This window comes from Coregonus clupeaformis, chromosome 40, assembly GCF_020615455.1.
Source record: "Coregonus clupeaformis isolate EN_2021a chromosome 40, ASM2061545v1, whole genome shotgun sequence".
In the NCBI taxonomy this organism is placed as follows: Eukaryota; Metazoa; Chordata; class Actinopteri; order Salmoniformes; family Salmonidae; genus Coregonus; species Coregonus clupeaformis.
In genome coordinates, this window is record NC_059231.1 from 27,343,008 (window position 1) to 27,366,669 (window position 23,662).

The following is a 23,662-nucleotide window of genomic DNA, read 5'->3' on the forward strand; positions in this document are numbered from 1 at the left end:
ACATACTGTTAGCCGCTGATGCTAACACAGGCTAACACTTAGGACCCACTGACACTAGCGCCTGCTAAATTAAGCAAAGGCTACCTAGTCCTAATAAATAGTCATCCACAATCTGCCCCGCCTCCATCTGCCCTATTAGGGAAACGACTCCCCCTCCCTCACATCAACCAATTAACTAATGGCTTTCAGTAAAGATGTGTCAAGTGATGTTGGAATGTTCAAAACACACCATTTACACTAAGAGTCATTCTGGCAGGCGCCAACCACCAGGATAGACTTCTACATCGAAAAAGCAACAGATGAATGGAGTTACTTATCTGAATGAAAGCAGTGAAAAATGTATGCTACGATCCAAGAATAATTGACAGCAGTGATTCATGTTTGTTTCAAATGCCACTGCAAAGCTGTAAAATACAGCCTAGTACATGACCTGAGATCAACATACAGACTGGTAAGTGAAAACGCTCCAGAGATGGTTGATCCAATGAATCATCTCCAGACAAGAGAGGTACAGTGCCTTCAGAAAGTAGTCACACCCCTTGACTTTTTCAAAATGTTATGTTACAGCCTGAATTTAGATTTTGTGTCACTGGCCTACACAAAATACCCCATAATGTCAAAGTGGAATTATGTTTTGACAGATTTTGGCAAATTAATATGTATTGAACCCCTTTCTTATGGCAAGCCTAAATAAGTTCAGGAGTAAAAATTTGCTTAACAAGTCACATAATAATTTGCATGGACTCACTGTGTGCAATAAGTGTTTCACATGATTTTTAAATGACTACCCCATCTCTAAGGTCCTGTAGTCGAGCAGTGAATTTCAAACACAGATTCAACCACAAAGACCAGGGAGGTTTTCTAGTGCCTCGCAAAGAAGTAAAAAGAAAAAGAAAAAAGCAGACATTGAATATCCCTTTAACCATGGTGAAGATATTAATTACACTTTGGATGGTGTATATATACACCCAGTCACTACAAATTTACAGGCGTCCTTCCTAATTCAGTTGACGGAGAGGAAGGAAACTGCTCACAGGATTTCACCATGATGACAATAGTGACATTAAAACAGTTACAGTTGAATGGCTGTGATAGGAGAAAACTGAGGATGGCTCAACAACACTGTAGTTACTCCACAATACTAACCTAAATGACAGAGTGAATAGAAGGAAGCCTGTACAGAATAAAAATGCATCCTGTTTGCAATAAGGCACTAAAGTAAAACTGCAAAAAAAATGTGGCAAAGAACTGAATGTTATGTCCTGAATACAAAGGGTTATGTTTGGGGCAAATCCAACACAACAAACACATCACTGAGTACCACTCTTCATATTTTCAAGCATAGTGGTAGCTGCATCATTTCATGTGTATGCTTGTCATGGGCAAGGACTAGGGAGTTAAGAATAAAAATAATCGGAATACAGCCAAGCACAGGCAAAATCCTAGAGGAAAACCTGGTTCAGTTAGCTTTCCAAAAGACACTGGGAGACAATAACCAAATATTGAATTTATTTCACCTTTATTTTATCAGGGAGTCACACTGAAACCAAGGTCTCTTTTACAGATGTAAACAGGTGTAGACCTTACAGTGAAATGCTTACTTACAAGCCCTTAACCAAAAATGCAGTTCAAGAAATAGGAGTTAAGAAAATATTTACTAAATAAAATAGAATAAAAATCTAAAAGTAACACAATAAAATTACATAACAATAACGAGGATATATACAGGGGGTCGGGGGGTCAATGTCTTGATGTGTTTTGACCAAGATCGTTCGCTGGTGATGTGGACACCAAGTAACTTGAAAAACTCTCAACCCACTCCACTACAGCCCTTTCGATGTTAATGGGGGCCTGTTCGGCCCTCCATTTCCTATAGTCCACGATCAGCTCCTGCCTTTAGGCTGTCACCTTGTTGTCAGTGATCAGGCCTACCACTGGTGTTGTCAGCAAACTTCATGATGGTGTTGGAGTCGTGCTTGACCACGCAGTCGTGGATGAACAGGGAGTACAGGAGGTGACTAAGCACGTGCCCCTGAGTAGCCCCAGTGTTGAAGATCAGCATGGCAGATGTGTTGTTGCCTATCCTTACCACTTGGGGGCAGCCCGTCAGGAAGTCCAGGATCCAGTTGCAGAGGGAGGTGTTTAGTCTCAGGGTCCTTAGCTTAGTGATGAGCTTTGTGGGCACTATGGTGTTGAACGCTGAGCTGTAGTCAATAAAAAGCATTCTTACATAGGTGTTCCTTTTTTCCAGGTGGGAAAGGGCAGTGTGGATTGCGAATGAGATTGCGTCATCTGTGGATCTGTTGGGACAGTATGCGAATTGGAGTGGGTCTAGGATTTCCGGCATGGTGGTGTTGATGTGAGCCATGACCAGCCTTTCAAAGCACTTCATGGCAACCGACGTGAGTGCTACAGGGCGGTAATCGATTAGGCAGGTTACCTTCGCTTTCTTGGGCACAGGGACTATGGTGGCCTATTTGAAATATGTAGGTATTACAGACTCGGTCAGGGAGAGGTTGAAAATGTCAGTGAAGACACTTGCCAGTTGGTCCGTGCATGCTCTGAGTACACGTCCTGGTAATCCGTCTGGCCCCGCGGCTTTGTGAATGTTGACCTGTTTAAAGGTCTTGCTCACATCGGCTACGGAGAGCGTCATCACCCAGTCGTCCGGAACAGCTGGTGCGCTCATGCACGCTTCAGTGTTGCTTGCCTCGAAGCGAGCATAAAAGGCATTTAGCTAGTATGGTAGGCTCGCGTCACTGGGCAGCTCGCGGCTGGTTTTCCCTTTGTAGTCCATAATAGTTTTCAAGCCCTACCACATCCGACGAGCGTCAGAGCCGGTGTAGTAGGATTCAATCTTAGTCCGGTATTTACGCTTTGCCTGTTTGATGGTTCGTCTGAGGGTAGAGCGGGATTTCTTATAAGCGTCCAGATTATTGTCCTTGAAAGCGGCAGCTCCAGCCTTTAGCTCGGTGTGGATGTTGCCTGTAATCCATGGCTTCTGGCTGGGAAATGTACGTACGGTCACTGTGTTGACGACGTCGTCAAAGCACTTCTTGATGAAGCCGGTGACTGAGGTGGTATACTCCTCAATGCCATTGAATGAATCCCGGGAACATATTCCAGTCTATGCTAGCAAAACAGTCCTGTAGCGTAGCATCCGCGTCATCTGACCACTTCCGTATTGAGCGAGTCACTGGTACTTCCTGCTTTAGTTTTTGCTTGTAAGCAGGAATCATGAGGACAGAATTATGGTCAGATTTGCCAAATGGAGCGCCACTTCTGGATGAGCATTTTATTGTATGCTTATGGCCTTATACAGCTCGTTGAGTGCGGTCTTAGTGCCAGCATCAGTTTGTGGTGGTAAATAGACGGCTACGAATAATATACACTATCGGTCAAAAGTTTGGACTGGTACGATATATATATATATATATATATATATATACACACACACACACACACACACACACACACACATATATATATACATACAGTGGGGAGAACAAGTATTTGATACACTGCCAATTTTGCAGGTTTTCCTACTTAAAAAGCATGTAGAGGTCTGTAAGTTTTATCATAGGTACACTTGAACTGTGAGAGACGGAATCTAAAACAAAAATCCAGAAAATCACATTGTATGATTTTTAAGTAATTAATTTGCATTTTATTGCATGACATAAGTATTTGATACATCAGAAAAGCAGAACTTAATATTTGGTACAGAAACCTTTGTTTGCAATTACAGAGATCATACGTTTCCTGTAGATCTTGACCAGGTTTGCACACACTGCAGCAGGGATTTTGGCCCACTCCTCCATACAGACCTTCTCCAGATCCTTCATGTTTCAGGGCTGTCGCTGGGCAATACGGACTTTCAGCTCCCTCCAAAGATTTTTTATTGGGTTCAGGTCTGGAGACTGGCTAGGCCACTCCAGGACCTTGAGATGCTTCTTACGAAGCCACTCCTTAGTTGCCCTGGCTGTGTGTTTCAGGTCGTTGTCATGCTGGAAGACCCAGCCACGACCCATCTTCAATGCTCTTACTGAGGGAAGGAGGTTGTTGGCCAAGATCTCGCGATACATAGCCCCATCCATCCTCCCCTCAATACGGTGCAGTCGTCCTGTCCCCTTTGCAGAAAAGTATCCCCAAAGAATGATGTTTCTACCTCCATGCTTCACGGTTGGGATGGTGTTCTTGGGGTTGTACTCATCCTTCTTCCTCCAAACACGGCGAGTGGAGTTTAGACCAAAAAGCTCTATTTCTGTCTCATCAGACCACATGACCTTCTCCCATTCCTCCTCTGGATCATCCAGATGGTCATTGGCAAACTTCAGACGGGCCTGGATACGCGCTGGCTTGAGCAGGGGGACCTTGCGTGCGCTGCAGGATTTTAATCCATGACGGCATAGTGTGTTACTAATGGTTTTCTTTGAGACTGTGGACCCACAGCTCTCTTCAGGTCATTGACCAGGTCCTGCCGTGTAGTTCTGGGCTGATCCCTCACCTTCCTCATGATCATTGATGCCCCACGAGGTGAGATCTTGCATGGAGCCCCAGACCGAGGGTGATTGACCGTCATCTTGAACTTATTCCATTTTCTAATAATTGCGCCAACAGTTGTTGCCTTCTCACCAAGCTGCTTGCCTATTGTCCTGTAGCCCATCCCAGCCTTGTGCAGGTCTACAATTGTATCCCTGATGTCCTTACACAGCTCTCTGGTCTTGGCCATTGTGGAGAGGTTGGAGTCTGTTTGATTGAGTGTGTGGACAGGTGTCTTTTATACAGGTAACGAGTTCAAACAGGTGCAGTTAATACAGGTAATGAGTGGAGAACAGGAGGGCTTCTTAAAGAAAAACTAACAGGTCTGTGAGAGCCGGAATTCTTACTGGTTGGTAGGTGATCACATACTTATGTCATGCAATAAAATGCAAATTAATTACTTAAAAATCATACAATGTGATTTTCTGGATTTTTGTTTTAGATTCCGTCTCTCACAGTTGAAGTGTACCTATGATAAAAATTACAGTCCTCTACATGCTTTGTAAGTAGGAAAACCTGCAAAATCGGCAGTGTATCAAATACTTGTTCTCCCCACTGTATATATAGAGATAGAGATAGAGATATATAGAACTTTCTTCTGAAACTCGTCAGTCTATTATTGTTCTGAGAAATGAAGGTTATTCCATGCGAGAAATTGCCAAGAAACTGAAGGTCTCGTACAAAGCTGTGTACTACTCCCTTCACAGAACAGAGCATGGAATAGCCTTAATTTCTCAGAACAAGAATAGACTGACGAGTTTCAGAAGAAAGTTATTTGTTTCTAGCCATTTTGAGCCTGTAATCGAACCCACAATTGCTGATGCTCCAGATACTCAACTAGTCTCAAGAAGGCCAGTTGTATTGCTTCTTTAAATCAGCACAACAGTTTTCAGCTGTGCTAACATAATTGCAAAAGTGTTTTCCAATGATCAATTAGCCTTTAAAAATTATAAACTTGGATTAGCAAACACAACGTGCCATTGGAACACCGGACTGATGGTTGCTGATAATGGGCCTCTTTACGCCTATGTAGATATTCCATTAAAAATCAGCCGTTTCCAGCTACAATAGCCATTTAAAACATTAACAATGTCTATACTGTATTTCTGATCAATTTTATGTTATTTTAAATGGACAAAAAAAGTGCTTTTCTTTCGAAAACAAGGATGTTTCTAAGTGACTCCACACTTTTGAACGGTAGTGTAGGTATTGGTAGATCTGAGCTGATGTAGCCATACTAGAGAGGTAGGTAGGTATTGGTAGACCTGAGTTGATGTAGCCCAACTAAAGTGGTAGGTATGTATTGGTAGACCTAAGTTTATGACCAGACATGTAAGTAAGTACTGGTAGATATACATTTGTAGCACAACTAAAGCGGTAGGTAGGTATTGGTTGCCCTAAACTTATATAGGCTAGCCCAACTAATGAACAATACAAGAAGCCAAGCCCAAAACATAAGTGAAGATGGCAAATTCCATATCAATGGGATTTGTAACATTTCAGTCATTCAACAGAAAACGTTTTTAAGGTTGAGAAGGTAATCAAGGAGTAGCCTATGTTACTTTGGCAAAATAGAGATGATCCACGTGCTGAAGGAAAAACAGACAAGACAGCGTGGCCTATTCTAAATATCCCTGACATAACAAATTGGCAAATGTTATCAGTTTGCAAACAACAAGTGGTTAACTAGGCCTAATAGCAGAGTAAAAAAGAGAGATCAGAGAGCTCTAATGTAGGTGTGTGTGTGTGTTTTGTTATGCTTGTGTACGAGTGTAATCTGGCAACCAGAGATAACCAGCATATAATCATTGTGTCTCTGCAAGCAAAGTCAGGAGACAGCCACCCAGAGAGAGACAGGACGGGAGTTATCTTGGGTGGGCCTGAATGCCAGAACCCTGATTAGAGAAGAACAGCAGTTCATAGCAGGCATATGTGTGTGTCATGTTTACTGTTTATTTCTGATTGCTTATTTCACTTTTGTTTCGTATCTATTTCACTTTCTTTGGCAATGTAAACATGGTTCCCATGCCAATAAAGCCCTTTGAATTGAATTGAGTGAGTGAGAGAAAGTGAGAGAGAGAGACAGTCATCAGAAAACGAATAACGTTCAGCATTGCTCACAGGATTGGTGCTTTGCTTTTGTGTCATAGGGTACAACCAGACCCACCATTGTTTTGCTCTCTGAATCTGTGGGGCTCAATCCTCCTAAAACCTGAATGTTATTCCAAAGTGCCTGCCCAGTAACATAAAACCCAAAGCATGTCAGAGCTTGGGCACAGCTGTGTGTGTAAGTGAGTGTGTCCCTACACTGTTTCCACCAAAGACAGAATGACAGAGTTGTCTAATCCTAGGCTCATAATGGCTGAGCTGTGTGTGTTATCAAGCTCTATAACCTTGATTATGATATAACTAGCATAACAACTAGCCTGTATGACCTGCAATGACATTAACCCTAGTATACCTGTTATGATCAATTTGATCCCATACACCCCATTACGATTTACATAGACCCATCATGCATACCACACATACTATTAGGCTATCCTAATCAACAGCTAGAAATCCTCCCAACTTCTACAGTAGATGAGTCGGACAAGGTCTGATAGATACTGTACAGGTACACTCAATATGGCTATGATGCTCATTCTATTTCAATGAATCTGAAGGGGAGAAAAAACAGATTGTGTGAAAAATCTGTCAATGTGCCCTTGAGCAAGGCACTTAACCCTAATTGCTACTGTATGTCAATGCTCTGCTCATTGTCTTACGTCAGATCGTGTCACTCCTACGCAACGCTCGTCCCGCAACTGATCGGTCTTGTAGAACATGAAACTCATCAATTATTATATGTTTTATTTTGCTCATCCGCCTAACACTAGTTCCTAATTCACTCTCGGTAGCTATCACACACTGGCTACTACGGCGGCAAAACATGCTCCAGCTAGCAGCCTAGTGCAAGCTTGTTTGAATGGCCATTCATTCAGTAGCTAGTTTGCTAGCTTGTTGATGAAGTTGTAAGGCATCAAGGTTATGGGACTGTTCTCAGACATCAGCATGTAACTGACTGACAGCTGGCACTGTGCCATGCTACTTTGTAACATTTGGCCAACGCGATAACGTTGCAGAGAAAAGTCAGCTGTACTGTAGAACTCAGCGCACTAATCACAGCAGAACAGATATCATGTAAAATAATTTGTGCATTAGCTAGAACTTCACTACACTAGCTAGTTAGCTAGAGGGAGTATTTAGCATGGAGTGTGTGAACTGGCATTGTTAGCATCCCTGCCTTTCGTTAAATATGGATTGATTGGAGACTGGTTCAGCCAGCAACGCGTTAGCTAGCAAATGTTCATGCACATTTCATAAACTGATTCTGCCACCACAAATCACCTTAGCTAGATGTAGAATTAGGTAGTGAAGACTTGCTCATGAAAATTATGACAATATTAGCTACAGGTTTATACAGTAGTTTTTGGTAAGATTAACTCTTACTCTTTTGAGGGTGAAAGGGGATTCAGTGGACGATGTCAACGTGGTAATATTTTCTGATGTTAACTTAGGACAGCATATTGTAGCCGGACTTCCTTTTAGCTATCCCATGAGTGTTTGTGCGCTTCAGACAGATTAGTGCAGAAGGCCGTCGCACTGTCTGCTAAAATGACAAATGTACATCATTCCCAGAGACCATTTACATGACTCAAGAATCTAACCACTGGATCTTTCTGCCCGTCCTTTAATTAGCTGTGTCCATGCCTTAACACAAACACACACGTTTGGCCCTCCCCCCAAAAAAGTGCTTTGTTGTATTTTGTTTTCCCCAATCTCCAGTTAGTCAGTGGCCTTTAACTCACCCTACACATGGCTATGTAACAACATGCCTTATTGTCAAACTCTCTCAATGAGGACTGCTGGTTAACTAAAGCTAAACAGCAGTTATCCTAATTAATACAGATGACCAAGAGAGCAGTGATCTAGACGTCTAAATGTCTATCTACATGAGTCCTTCTATGGTGTGTGTGCAGTGTTGTCTGTTTGGAAATATTCTAAGGCATTCTGTCAGGTGGTATTCTGCTCAGAGCAGGCATAGATAAATGCTGTTGATCTTCTCTCTACGCGCGGGTGTCAGCTATGGCTATAAAAGGACAGATTACTCCTGCTGCCCCACTCAACTGTCCGCTCTGTCCCCCCCACTCTCACCAACACTACCTGATCCCTCTCCCACTCGCTCTCCACTAGCAGAGCTCTCCTAAGCACAACCGCTAATCCTTGCAATATTCCACACATTCACAAGAACCACATGGTCGGTCAAACTAAACACGGTGCACAAGGGCACCTCAACTTGTGGCTCACCCCTAACCTGACAAAGTTTATCATGTCCTGGGACAACATTAACAACCACAACAATAGTATCCTTAAAACAGCCTAAAACCAAACTGTGGCATAGCTTTGGCTCTGTCTTCTTGGGCCAGGTCCCCCTTAGAAAACATTTTGTCTCTCTATGTGGGATTTCTTGGTTTAAAGGGATAGTTCGAGAGCGATTGCTAATGAGCGCTAGCGTAATGATGAAGAGATCAGCTAGCGTTAATTGCCAAAATCTTGAACTATCCCTTTAAAGTAAGATAACACAGCCTGGCCTAGTTTAGCTATAAGAAAAATTAATAAAATGTAACGTGAATTCACAATGCAGAATATGGTCCTATTGCGTATGGTGGCCCTATTGCGTATGAAGTTCTATCTACCACAGTCATAGTTTGAATCTCAAACTGAACACTTGTCCCCTAAGCCCTTTATCGAGTGGCCACTTGCTGTTTTATTCGATAGTGATCATTTGAGTCTGCAACTGTTTTGGCCAAAATGAGCATTGTGACAATGCGCACTCAACGTCCCAACTGGCACTTATCAATATTCCAAAATTCAAAATCCATTCGCGAGCATCGTCTTCCGCGACCTGTCTTGTGCATGACTCACTCGCTATGAAACACGTGCACTGGGGCAGACAGACGCATACTCTTATAGGCAGTGGGAAAGTTGTAAAAACAAAACATCTTATAGTATATCGGTCGCCAGTGATTCCATCAGCTGATTTAGCTTGTGGTAGCCTGCCTGCTGCTAGCTAGCTTCACTGACAAACACAGGGATGGCAATCTAGCTAGCTAGCTAAGGATGTTGGGCACTGCACTCATAAACAGTGTGTAGCTTGTCACTTATTTACGATAGTTTGACAGCTTGCTGATGAAGTTGTAGACTTGTTCCCAGCAGTCAGTCCATACTTCAGCATGTTTCCAACGCACCAATCGTTACTTTGTAAAGTTAAGTCATCTAAAAAAAAGCACAGCACAGCAGCAGACTCGATGCTGTACTGACTCAGGGCAGAGCAGGCTGTTAGCTGCGGTTGCTTGCCTTTCTCTGCCATTTTTCCAATTTAACGATGATGGCGTGCGGAGCGCTTTCAAAATAATTTGAAAGATGCATATCTCCTACTAACGTTGCAGCATTGTTGCGTTATATTCCCCCTTTATGATCGGGACCTGGAAGTGGTAGTTTTGATAACTGCACTGTGATTTTAATTTTGTAGAATATTTATACATTTTTTCTTAACGTTAATGTCCCAATTTCATTTAAATGTTTAAATGTTCACACCCCCAACTACAAGCACAGCTACTTCTGGCTACATAAACTACAGTACCCATAATGCATCTACAAATCAGAGTTCGTGAGACATGATGGGACTACAGCAATAAAACGTGACATGGCCTCTGTTCCAATATCCACACTAGCGTACCACCCTATCATAAAGCTATGTATTGGAGCATGCTAAGTGGTATGCTTGACATTGGAATCCAACCATGGCCTATTGAACAAAATAAATATACATTTCCAGCCCCAGCCCCTAACCCAGTCTCCCTTGCCACAATCCAAAATGTATCTAACCCCAAGAGTAACGGACTGCAATAGGATGGACAACATGCATGTCCTTGTTAGAAGCCACAAAACATGTCACAGCCAGTAACATTTGTCCTACACTGCTATAGTATAGGACCTGTCCTTTTGGAAAGCTTTTACATTCTCAGCCTACTCGCTGATGGACATAGTTGATCAATGGACAGACAGATGGACTCCAACAGACTGCTACCGTATAGGCTACAGTAGGACCACAGGTCTGTCCTTGCTGGCTTAGCCTACACAATCATTCATTAAGACAAACACTAGAGAGAGGTTGAAAACCCTCAAACACTGAGTCTTGTATTGGGAGTGGACCACCTGCCTGTCCTTGCTCAGCGTGGAAGGCTCGGAGCCTCTTCTTGAAGCGTGACGGCAGAACGAAGTCACATCCACGGGCCAGCAGAGCCAGCTCCTTCCTCAGGTCAGGGTCCTGACGCAACGAGAGCTCCTTCATCCTCATCCTCGCGCCAGACAGGATGGGATGATTCCGCACACACACAGACCTACACCCTCTGATCCAATGGGATTATCTTCCTATGGATTGTCCCAGTAGTAGAAATCGCAAGAGTAGTAGTGGGAGTAGTAGCAGTAGTAGTACTAGCAGTAGTTAGGCTAATTACTAGAACAGAAATACTCAGTTTGTGTCCACTGTCCTTGTGCTTGTCCTGGGAGCCTCTTGAAGTCAGAGTAGCAGTAGAAGTAGTGGTAGCGCTCCTCTGTCCCTGTGATCCTGTGGTTGTCCTTTAACAGAGCGAGAACTTCTTAACGCTGGGCAGCAGCTGATGCAGTGTCACTAGCCTCAAAACGTTGCCTATCTGTCTGCTGTCCTGTCAGACACTACACCACACCAAACACCACAGTGACTGACTGCTAGGGTCAGGGAGCCCCAGCCTACCAGCAGCCACTAGGGAGATAAGGACTGTGTGTGTGTGTGTGTGTGAGTGTGAGTGAGTGGTGTGGATATGCCCTTTCCAGTTTGCATTCCTCAGCTCTCATAGAAGGTTATGTAAAGAGACAGACCTGCTGTTGTTGAGGGCCCGCTAACTTGGGAATACAGCCGAATGCCAAGATGACCCCCTGCTCACCAACGGTTCCGAGAGACACTAGTAGGTCTGTGCCACAGGAAAATACCCTAGAGCTATCTCTTTATGATCACAATCCAGCTGGTAGTTGGAAGTATCAAACATTTCTTCAGGGCTAGAGCTTCGAAATGCAAGATTCACCGTCAGTTCTTCCTCCTATTACTTTGGGATTTCAGAGAGTCTGATCAGCATGAGATACCAGGTGCTGTAGCAGCAGCCAGATGCATTAGTGGGCCTTCGTCATATTAAAAGGTATATTTAACCAACTTCAAACTTAATGTAGGCAGGGCACACATTTTTCTGTGGGATGAATATGTGTAGACTTGAGCCGATGAGGAGCCATCAAAACTTGTGACAACTCACAAAAAGTGTGAAAAGAAAAGCCTCAGTTTTCCTCTGTGCATCACGTCGTATGGTTTTTATTTGTTTTGCCTTCCCTTCACAGGCTTGGGCTGCCATCCATTCCACGTCTTATTATAGTTGAAGGGCCCTAGTCGGCGGTATGGAAGGGGAAGTGTTGAATTTCAAAGAATGATGGCCGAACCAGTCTGCACCTATTAAAAGCACCAGCAAGCACTGTTTGGGCAACCCAAGAAACCAGATCTGGAGAAACAAGTGTGTATCTTTAGTGCTTGCGCAAACATCCGCCTCCTGTCCTGGACTGACAGCAATTACATCAATTCCCCATAAACGTGCTGATCCAACAGCACTAGGCGGCCTAGGTGTGGAGGACGGGTGCATTCAAGAGGAGAGACGTTGTATTTATAACGCCAGTTGTTGTTCTCGCAAACAAATCTAATTAGGCTGAAAATGACTTGAGCTGTGTGTGTGTGTGTGTGTGTGTGTGTGTGTGTGTGTGTTAGTGAATACAGTGTGTGGTTATGGTGTGTAAACATGCAGGGTGTGAAGCGAAAAGCACACCCGGGCTAAAATGATAAGTATTTTTAGATGACAGGATCACAGAGTCCACATTCTTCCACTGGTTTCAGCACAAACCTAGTTCCTGTTGTCCCCCAATAGCAGGATACGGCACGCGTTTGATAAGCCATTTGCAATCTGCCTTTTGTTGTCCCTCTACGCTCATCAGCTCGACGCGAACACGAAAGGAAAATACGAGAACTCAAACAAACTGATCACATGAAACTGTCAGTACATGTAATATTTTTTCTGTCAGTGTTCGCATTAGTGAGAGCCATAATCTGAAGTTTGTTTCATAAATATAGGTATTATTCTGTGATAACAATCTGTTTGTTCACACTTTAGGACACTGCCTCTCTTTGGAAAATGGAACACAGAGAGGGAGAGAGAGAAGTCTGTCTCTGTAGTACCAGTGAGCTCTGGTACTGAGTACTACTGACTGACCGGGAGAATCAGATGGGCCTTCACTGGAGAGGATAGCCGTCAGTGCCAACAGTGCCACTCTCTCTCACACACACATGCACTCACGCACACTTGCATGCACACACAGAGGCCAAAACGACTTAACAATGGCACCACTCACCAATTCAGCCTTGGGCTATTGTCTGCTCTACTGTTGACAAGCTATAGCCTACCCTGGTTGCCAAAATAAAAACTATTGCATAGAGAGACAAAAGTTGATATGGTACACTATCACTGTCAAAGACAAATACACACATTCTTACACAGTGAGTCCACCCAGCAACGTGTCTAACCTGAAGGATCTAAATATGAACAGGAAATAGCATACCACGCTCTCAGTGAGAGCTTGTTGCGTAACGTGAGAGATTATGGTGAGAGAGTGAGCTAGAGAGGAGAGAGCGCGAGACGGAGCGACGGCATGAGAGCGAGCGCGAGCGAGCACAAGAGAGAGAAAGAGCGAGAGCGAGCAAGCGACCCCTCTGACCCAACAGCAGGAGAAAGTCAATACCAAACAATAGCAGAATAGCCTATAAATGGAATCGAGCAAGCTCCAGGTCTATCCTCTTCAATCTTATGGCTGAGACAGGGATTTGAGAATACATGTGAACCCAGGCCAAAAATAGGGCCCATTTCACCGACTACATGGCGGGCTTAGGGAAGGGCCTGCTAGCGGAACATGATGTGAGAAGGATCAGCTGGCTTGCATAAAAGAGTGATAAGGCAGTAGCTAGAATGATACTGTCATCATGGAGGTTTAGGGGAAAATCCATACGGCCGATGTGGCGACTAACTGGAGCAAAGGGCTAGATGGCCTATATCAACAACAACGACTGGAACTAGACTAACTGCTATTGAGCTACTGATACACAAGTTTTTTCCTGACCAAACGACCTGATCAAAAAAACTATGGGTTTGACGTAGCCCTTCATGTTCCTGCTCAGATAACATAACACAGTGGTGACAAAGCCCTGGTCTTAAGTAGGCTAAAACAATAAGAAAAAAATTACTTATTTGGTTAGGTCCAGGTTAAAGTCAGTGAAATAAAGTGTTTCAGAATAGAAAAGGTTGGCTGGTTGTATATTATTATTATTTATATTATATTATTATATAGGCCTAGTAATTGGGAACTGAACAAGCCCTTAGCTGCCGTAATGACACTGTTGTTACTAGATTGGATATTTTCTGGTGAAGAAGGCCTTGCTAATAAAAATCACTTGAGGTGCAGTTTAGCACTTGGGTCGCCCGATAGGTCAGGCAACCGATATTGTGACCCTTTGGCCCCCCTTTGCAAGAAATAACTTCATGGTTAAAGCACAGCAGCATGTTATTACAAAAAATACACCTAAAGACATTTTCCAACATACAACTAAAGCTAATATTTAGGAATCCTGAAAAATAAAACTGAATGTCTTACTCTTAACTAACCGTTATCCTAGCCATGTCAGAATTGTTTCCAAAATGCTGGGTTGGGACCCATTGATGGGTAGTGGCCGATTCCTTTTGGGTTGCGACTTGAGGATGGGTGCTGGCTAGAATTGTTCTAGCCTATTTGTAGCCAACTTCACGAGAAAGAGGCAGGAGCGAGCTCCAAAAGCTTTAGAAGGGTCACAGTAAAACAGGTTTGAGAACCACACAAGTGATTGTAGAAACCGAACAGGGATTGTCCGAACACTGATCATGTCAAATCATTGAGACCTCAGGTCATGCCTAGTAGATATACTGCCTTCTCCTCAGCAGAAACATATTGCAGCAGATCAAAAGAATGATCGACCGCCACTTACTCAGACAATTAACATCATCTGTGTAGAGTTATTCTTCACTGAATTACACAGAGGACAAATCTGCTGCCTGCCGCCACCCCGGCCTGCACACCCAGGCTCAGTTCTGAGTAGTTAATGCAAGCACAAGGGAAACCAAGGCTATCTATATCAGTGTCTTGTGTCAAAGTTGGACCAGCTGTTCTGAGCAGCATCAGTATGACGTTAATTGAATTTTTATCTAATCCTTTGAAGAATGCATTTGTATTCTGGAATTCCTGTGGCTTGCTTAAAATAGAGTGTTACTTGATGCCCGATAGCAATCACTTTAATACGAAGTGACATATTGTGGGTACATGCCTCTGACGTCAGGCCACAAAATACAGACTGTACAAAACAGTTGCTGCATGGAGGGAATGGGGCCGAGGACCAGTGAAGAGCTCGGGGAAAAGAGAATGGACGTGGAAATCACCTTTTCACATCTGTCAAATCTCTTGACGTTTCACAGCGATATTTCTTCCATGCCAAAAATGAAAACACAAAGCAGACCAAACTCTTTGGTCCTTTAAAAACCTGCTGTAAAATAGTGTGCTATAGCTTGGAAAATACATAAATGTGACTCTGGATGACAACATAATGATGTGTTTCTCCACCATTAGGGTTGTTTTCCTAAAGAAGTTAATCCACTTCGTGTTTTGTTTCCTCGCCACGATACTAATGAGTATCGCGATACTTGTATCATCCGAGCCCTAGCAGACACAGAGAGGGAGAGCCTATGACAAGAGATTCATTACCAACAGATGTCTCTCTTGAGAAAATACCATTATCTGACTGAAATCCACAGATACGGAGGAGGCTGAATGGTTCTGTTGCATTACTCTATTTTCTGCCAATTACTGTTGTGGCCAGAGACTAGGCCATTTAAACTGTCCCTTGTTGAATACTAAGAAAATATTGGTTTTGCTTTGACTGCACCCACTCTTTAGCTTTGAGAACCATGCCATGCAAGTGATTATCTGAGTGAATGAGACATACAGAGCCTTGTGCATTTGTTTTTGTGTCCCTGTCCAGAACCCAAGAAAGGACTTGGGACTGCTTCACAATCCATCTTAAGATCATGGAATATGGGACTTGCTGATAGGATAGCTCTTAGTATCATACACAATCTAACTAGGCCTAACACTTTTTAAATGGCAATCTGGAATTCGAAAAACAACAAAGCGGGCACCCCGCCACTTGATTTGATAAACAGCTGAAGGATGGGGCTTGAGAAATGTAACCACTCAAATTCATAGACACAGCTTAGCTATGGATGCAGGAACTGACCATCAATGAGTATGTTTCCATGCACAGTAATAATTCGATATTAAACTGATTATGGCAGTTGGCAGATTATGCAATAGTCCTATAAACACCTTACTCTGATCATTTTAAAATCGGTGTAAGGTCAAAATCGAAGTAAGCATACCTGGTTCTCTGAGTAATCTTTCGAATTATTAGGACATGTAAACACCTTAAATCGGCGTTACAGCGTTGTATTTGATATGTGCATGTGCTAGCACCAGACGAGCGAGCCGCTCTCTTTAGTGTGAGTGAAGTGAGTTTGGAACAACAATGTGTGCGTCTAGAAGTAGTTTTCACATACACATTTTATGTCCGAACTCAGAATCAAATATGCTTCAGAAAAATAACATGGTCGCTGTGGTAGAACGTTTATTTTGATTCGCAATTTCTGCATTTATCAGAGTGCCATCAGGTAACCTGATTTTAGATGTGTCCATGTAAACAGGATTATTAGGGAAATTGTTCATCTTGCAAAGCATGTAATCGTTTTAACCAAACTATTATATTAATCTGACAATCCACAATAATCACATTATTTTGTGTATGTAACTGTACTCTCAAACCCTGTACCTGGAGAGCAAACCTCTAGTAGGTTTGCAATCCAACCCTAGTTGTAACTAACTGGATTCAATTTATCAACCAGCTAATTATTTGAATCGGGTGCGCTAGATTAGGGTTGGAGGGAAAGCCTACAGGACGGTAGCTCTCCAGGAACATAGTTGGAGAGCCATGATCTACGATATCAAAATGGTAGGCTACTTTTAACTGTTTTGAAGCTACAGTGTTAGATTGGTGTCACACTTTTGTCCCAGACCCAGCTAACACACCAGACTCCAATAATCTACTAATCATGATCTTCAGTTTAGAATGAATTTAGTTTAATCAGCTGTGTTTGCTAGGGATGGGGAAAAAGTGTCACACCACTCGGGCTCCAAAGGACTGGAGTTGCCCATCCCTGCTTTTTATCATGAATTTAATGGATGTACCAATCCCAGATTGCCCCTTTAAATACTGACTAGTTATTTGTGTCTCTCCTCAGGTCTGTGACAGCATTCCCATACCTGGGACTTGGTTTCACCAGAAAATGTTGGTGTCTGTCTTCATTTGCATTCCTAGTTGGTGCTTCTAAAGGGCTTGGCACCTTCACCTAGGCACAGACGCAATGTCAACATTCGGGATAGGGAGGGGGAGGATGTGTGTTCTCAGCTGTCTGGGCGGCTCACTGTTATCACATTACAACCACAGCAGGGTTTCCGTTAGCCGGCAATGAAAATATAATAAATAAAATTGTTGCTGGACAAAAAAAAATCCAATTGCAAAATAATGCTTTTTATTCATTGATGGAAATACCAGTCAATGTACTCCAACTTCAAAAGGCAAATATACTTCATATGCTAATAACTTCCGTGAAGTATACACCGACTGGGCAAAATTGCGTTTATTATCCCCGTTTCCAGTGTGCCCGTCGGGAGGGGATTCTCTCTCCAAAACAGAGTAGAGATGGCCTCAAGATCACACCTTCTTGAGGACAACGTAACGAGGCTGATGCGCATCGCAAGCTGCTCCAAGGAGTTGGACAGTTTTGACTTCCCAACAGTAGCGGCTCACTTTGAGCAGGCCAAGACAAATTATTGTGTTCGTAGACAGCCATGTTTTGTAATTTTATAATTACAATGTCCATGCCTAGGCTAAATTAAATTAGAGGGCTAGATTATATTAGAAAACAGCTATGTTTTGTTATTTATTTATTAAACTCATACAAATAGGCTAATTATATTATAAAAAATATTATTGTGTATATAAATATAAATTGTGTTTTATTACAGTGTAGGGCAACTTGTTTTTCTAGCCTAAATGTTTTTTTTGTTTTTTTTAATGATATTTACGTATGATTTATAGCAGAGATGAAGATGTTTTGCTTTTCCAAAAAACCTGTCATGTTGGTATAAGAACATTGTTCTACTTTATTATTGCAAGGCTAATTTTTATTCTGTTAAAATGAATGAACAATCTAAATGCGATTTCTGTCATTCTGAGCACCGTGGATGGAAGCCCTAATGTGTTACGCACCTAATGCATATGGATGTCGGGTAAATTTCTCAAATGTCAGATAAATAAAAAATTTGCCAGTCACGTTCATTATCCAGCACCAAATGTTCCTAATGGAAACCTTGAGCCACCGTCACATCCAGGCAGGAATGTTCTCGCCTGAGTGTGGAGGGCACCCGGTCTAGGGAATGGCATTCACTGTACTCCATTCATTTAATGTCATGTATGGGCAAAACGCACATAAATTATAATCTACAGCAGCAAAGTTAACACACACTAACATAACTACTTGGCTAGATCTCCAAACAAGACTGAAACAAATTTGAGTAGATGGCTTTTGCTGAAACAGACTGGAATTCAGGTTATAGGGAGAGAGAAAGAAAAATCTTGGCTTGGCTCTGTATGAGACCACTCAGCAGCCTCTTGTGGCAAGACTGGGGAAAGGGAGTATCAAAGCACTAGAACAGAGGGGCCTCTCGAGTGGCGCAGCGGTCCCCGAAAAAATTAATATATTGGTCAACCGAGAGTCATCTGTTCTTTTGATCAATCGATTGATCGAAATGTTTAAACGTGTACTTTTCCATATATACAGTGCCTTCGGAAAGTATTCAGACCCCTTTACATTTTCCACATTTTATTAGGTTACAGCCTTATTATAAAATTCATTAAATAGTTTTTTCCCCATCAATCTACACACAATACCCCATAATGACAAAGTAAAAACGTGGAAGGTGACCTTCGCCCCAGTCTGAGGTCCTGAGCACTCTGGAGCAGGTTTTCATCAAGGATCTCTCTGTAATTTGCTCCGTTCATCTTTGCCTCGATCCTCACTAGTCTCCCAGTCCCTGCCACTGAAAAACATCCACACAGCATGATGCTGCCACCACCATGCTTCACCGTAGGGATGGTGACAGGTCTCCTCCAGAAGTGACGCTTGGCATTCAGGCCAAAGAGTTAAATCTTGGTTTCATCAGATCAGAGAATCTTGTTTCTCATGGTCTGAGAGTCTTTAGGTGCCTTTGGCAAACTCCAAGCAGGCTGTCATGTGCCTTTTACTGAGGAGTGGCTTCCGTCTGGCCACTCTACCATAAAGGCCTAATTGGTGGACTGCTGCAGAGATGGTGGTACTTCTGGAATGTTCTCTCATCTCCACAGAGGGACTCTAGAGCTCTGTCAGAGTGACCATCGGGTTCTTGGTCACCTCCCTGATCAAGGCCCTTCTCCCCAGATTGCTCAGTTTGGCCGGGCGGCCAGCTCTAGGAAGAGGCTTGGTGGTTCCAAACTTCTTCCATTTAAGAATGATGGAGACCACTGTGTTCTTGGGGACCTTCAATGCTGCAGACATTTTTTGGTACCCTTCCCTAGATCTGTGCCTCGACACAATCCTGTCTCGGAGCTCTATGGACAATTCCTTCGACCTCATGGCTTGGTTTTTGCTCTGACATGCACTGTCAACTGTGGGACCTTATATAGACAGGTGTGTGCCTTTCCAAATCATCTCCAATCAATTGAATTTACCACAGGTGGACTCCAATCAAGTTGTAGAAACATCAAGGATGATCAATGGAAACGAGATGCACCTGAGCTCAATTTCGAGTCTCATAGCAAAGGGTCTGAATACTTAAATAAATATTTTATACATTTGCAAACATTTCTAAAAACCTGTTTTCGCTTTGTCGTTATGGGGGTATTGTGTGTTGATTGAGGAGAAACAATTTTTATTTAATCAATTTTAGAATAAGGCTGTAACGTAACAAAATGTGAAAAAAGGCAAGGAGTCTGAATACTTTCTGAATACAATCATCCAATGACGTCAGATCAAAGAGAAATGTCTAGGGGTAGAGGTTTATGAATTGGGACCGAGATAAATGAGTCTATTGAGCCAGATGATGAGCAGCAGCCTTACCTTTTTAGTGCTGACAGACCTCCGTAGCGCTCTCCCATTGGGTCCCACTACTCTGGCGTTACTACTGCTCCCAGAGGGTAGTGTGTGTGTAGAGGGGGGACTGGAAGGCGCACAGAGGGGTGCAGAAGACCTCTCTGACAGACTTCTCTTTGACGCCACATTGTTGTTCTCATTGAAGGTCATCAACCTTTTGTCCTTAGTGTCCCCGAGCCCCAGGTCAATGGTCTGTCCACTCTTGATCAGGCCGAGGTAGTCTTTGAGTATCGTCTGGGTCGTTGGCTCACTCAACCAGTTGAGGAAGAGCTCGTCCACTTTCATTTTTAGCACTGGTTGCAGGACTTGTGGCGTTGGCATGTTGTTTACCTCCATCTACTACTTTGACAGCACAGCACCTGTCAATGGGAAAATCAAATAGAGAATATGGGCTGGGCAGCTAGATCCCTTCAGCTATACCAGTGGGCAGTTTTCATCCCGGTAGATATGGTTTACCCTTAACGTTATCAACATAAGCATGACAAACCTCCTGGCATTGACAACTTAGATGGAAAGCTACTGAGGATGGTAGCTGACTATGGCCACTCCTATCTGTCATATCTTTAATCTGAATCTAGAGGAAGGTGTTTGTCCTCAGGCCTGGAGTGAAGCCTTTACTGGTTCTAACAGCAGACCTATCAGCTTGCTGCCAGCTCTTAGCAAACGGGCATTAAACAAAGCCTGTGTGTCCTTGTAAGCTGATGACTGAACAATATACGTGTAAGCAACCACAGCTAATGAAGTCACTGAAACCCTTAACAAGGATCTGCAGTCAGTTTTGGAATGGGTGGTAAGTAATAAACTGGTCCTGAACATCTCTAAAACTAAGAGCATTGTATTTGGTACAAATCATTCCCTAAGCTCTAAAACTCAGGTGAATCTGGTAATGAATGCTGTGTGTGGCTGTTGAACGAGTTGAGGAGACAATTACTTGGTGTTACCTTACATTGTAAACTATCATGGTCAAAACATATAGATTCAATGGTTGTCAAGATGGGGAGAGGTATGTCCATACTAAAGAGACGCTCTGCTTTTTTGACACCACACTCCAAAAAGCAAGTCTTGCAGGCTCTAGTTTTGTCTTATCTTGAGTATTGTCCAGCCATGTGTCCAAGTGCTGCAAAGAAAGACAGTTATAAGAGAAATTATGTTGAAAATTCCAAATTGTTTGCATAGTCAACTTACACACAGCTCTGACACACACACTTACCCCACCAGACATGCCACCAGGGGTATTTTCACAGTCCCCAAATCCAGAACAAATTCAAGAAAGTGTACAGTATTATACAGAGCCAGTATTGCATGGAACTCCCTTCCATCTCATATTGCTCAAATGAACAGCAGATCTGGTTTGAAAAAACCGATGAAGCAACATCTCACGGCACAACGCCTCTCGCCTATTTGACCTAGATATTTTGTGTGTATGTATTGATACGTAGCCTGTGTGCATTTTTTTATTCATGTAGTTCTGTCCTTCAGCGGTTCTTGTTTATTATTGTTCTGTTTTATGTCATGTTTTATGTTTTGTGTGGACCCCAGGTAGAGTAGCTGCTGCTTTCGCAACAGCTAATGCAGATCCTAATAAAATCCCAAACAGGCAGTAGAAGCATATTTGATAATTAGGCCTATACAGTGAGCATAGAAAAAAACAAATGATTATTTTATCAGATTCAATCACCAACTAGCTAGCAAATTATAGCTGCCTACTCCATATTGTTGGCAACTATAGCTAGCTGGGTCATTCCTACTAGGTGGTGCCTTTTGGAAGTCATAACTTTTGGGGGGGAGTATATACAGTGAGGGAAAAAAGTATTTGATCCCCTGCTGATTTTGTACGTTTGCCCACTGACAAAGACATGATCAGTCTATAATTTTAATGGTAGGTTTATTTGAACAGTGAGAGACAGAATAACAACAAAAAAATCCAGAAAAACTAATGTCAAAAATGTTATAAATTGATTAGCATTTTAATGAGGGAAATAAGTATTTGACCCCGCTGCAAAACATGACTTACTTACATGAAGCACACATCTCAGGAGGGATTGTGTTCCACTCCTCTTTGCAGATCTTCTCCAAGTCATTAAGGTTTCGAGGCTGACGTTTGGCAACTCGAACCTTCAGCTCCCTCCACAGATTTTCTATGGGATTAAAGTCTGGAGACTAGCTAGGCCACTCCAGGACCTTAATGTGCTTCTTATTGAGCCACTCCTTTGTTGCATTGGCCGTGTGTTTTGGGTCATTGTCATGCTGGAATACCCATCCACGACCCATTTTCAATGCACTGGCTGAGGGAAGGAGGTTCTCACCCAAGATGTGACGGTACATGGCCCCGTCCATCGTCCCTTTGATGCGGTGAAGTTGTCCTGTCCCCTTAGCAGAAAAACACCCCCAAAGCATAATGTTTCCACCTCCATGTTTGATGATGGGGATGGTGTTCTTGGGGTCATAGGCAGCATTCCTCCTCCTCCAAACACGGCGAGTTGAGTTGATGCGAAAGAGCTCGATTTTGGTCTCATCTGACCACAACACGTTCACCCAGTTCTCCTCTGAATAATTCAGATGTTCATTGGCAAACTTCAGACGGCCCTGTATATGTGCTTTCTTGAGAAGGGGGACCTTGCGGGCGCTGCAGGATTTCAGTCCTTCACAGCGTAGTGTGTTACCAATTGTTTTCTTGGTGACTATGGTCCCAGCTGCCTTGAGATCATTGACAAGATCCTCCCGTGTAGTTCTGGGCTGATTCCTCACCGTTCTCATGATCATTGCAACTCCACAAGGTGAGCTCTTGCTTGGAGCCCCAGGCCGAGGGAGATTGACAGTTATGTTGTGTTTCTTCCATTTACGAATAATCGCACCAACTGTTGTCACCTTCTCACCAAGCTGCTTGGCGATGGTCTTGTAGCCCATTCCAGCCTTGTGTAGGTCTACAATCTTGTCCCTGACATCCTTGGAGAGCTCTTTGGTCTTGGCCATGGTGGAGAGTTTGGAATCTGATTGATTGATTGCTTCTGTGGACAGGTGTCTTTTATACAGGTAACAAGCTGAGATTAGGAGCACTCCCTTTAAGAGTGTACTCCTAATCTCAGCTCGTTACCTGTATAAAAAGACACCTGGGAGCCAGAAATCTTTCTAATTGAGAGGGGGTCAAATACTTATTTCCCTCATTAAAATGCTAATCAATTTATAACATTTTTGACATGCGTTTTTCTAGATTTTTCTGTTGTTATTCTATCTCTCACTGTTCAAATAAACCTACCATAAAAATTATAGATTCATAATTTCTTTGTCAGTGGGCAAATGTACAAAATCAGCTGGGGATCAAATACTTTTTTCCCTCACTGTATATATTTTTTTATGTAGTATTCCATGAGAAAAAGGAAGTTTGTCTTTCAGAAAAACATATTGGTCAACCTCGGGCACTTAAATCATAATACTTATAGGCGGATTGTTTACACGTGGACGACGACATATTTCCACCCTGTTAGGGAAATACACAACTTTCTGAAAGTGTTAACAATGCATGTATACAGGTAAAAGTCAGTAAATTAGAATATTTTGAAAAACTTGATTTATTTCAGTAATTGCATTCAAAAGGTGTAACTTGTACATTATATTTATTCATTGCA

General features: G+C 42.8%; 1 protein-coding gene across 4 annotated transcripts in view; it reads right to left on the reverse strand.

The window, feature by feature from the left end:
- ppp2r3b (protein phosphatase 2, regulatory subunit B'', beta) overlaps positions 1-23,662 on the reverse strand; it is a 46,988-nt gene that overhangs the window by 20,096 nt on the left and 3,230 nt on the right. For 3 of the 4 annotated variants that reach the window (XM_045212124.1, XM_045212123.1, XM_045212125.1), the window contains exon 2: positions 20,004-20,395. In XM_045212124.1, coding sequence (XP_045068059.1) covers positions 20,004-20,372 — 369 coding nt within the window. In that variant the 5' untranslated portion in view covers positions 20,373-20,395. Of the gene's footprint in view, positions 1-10,807; positions 11,406-20,003; positions 20,396-23,662 lie in introns of those variants that run through there. The other variant, XM_045212126.1, reaches the window with a different exon arrangement.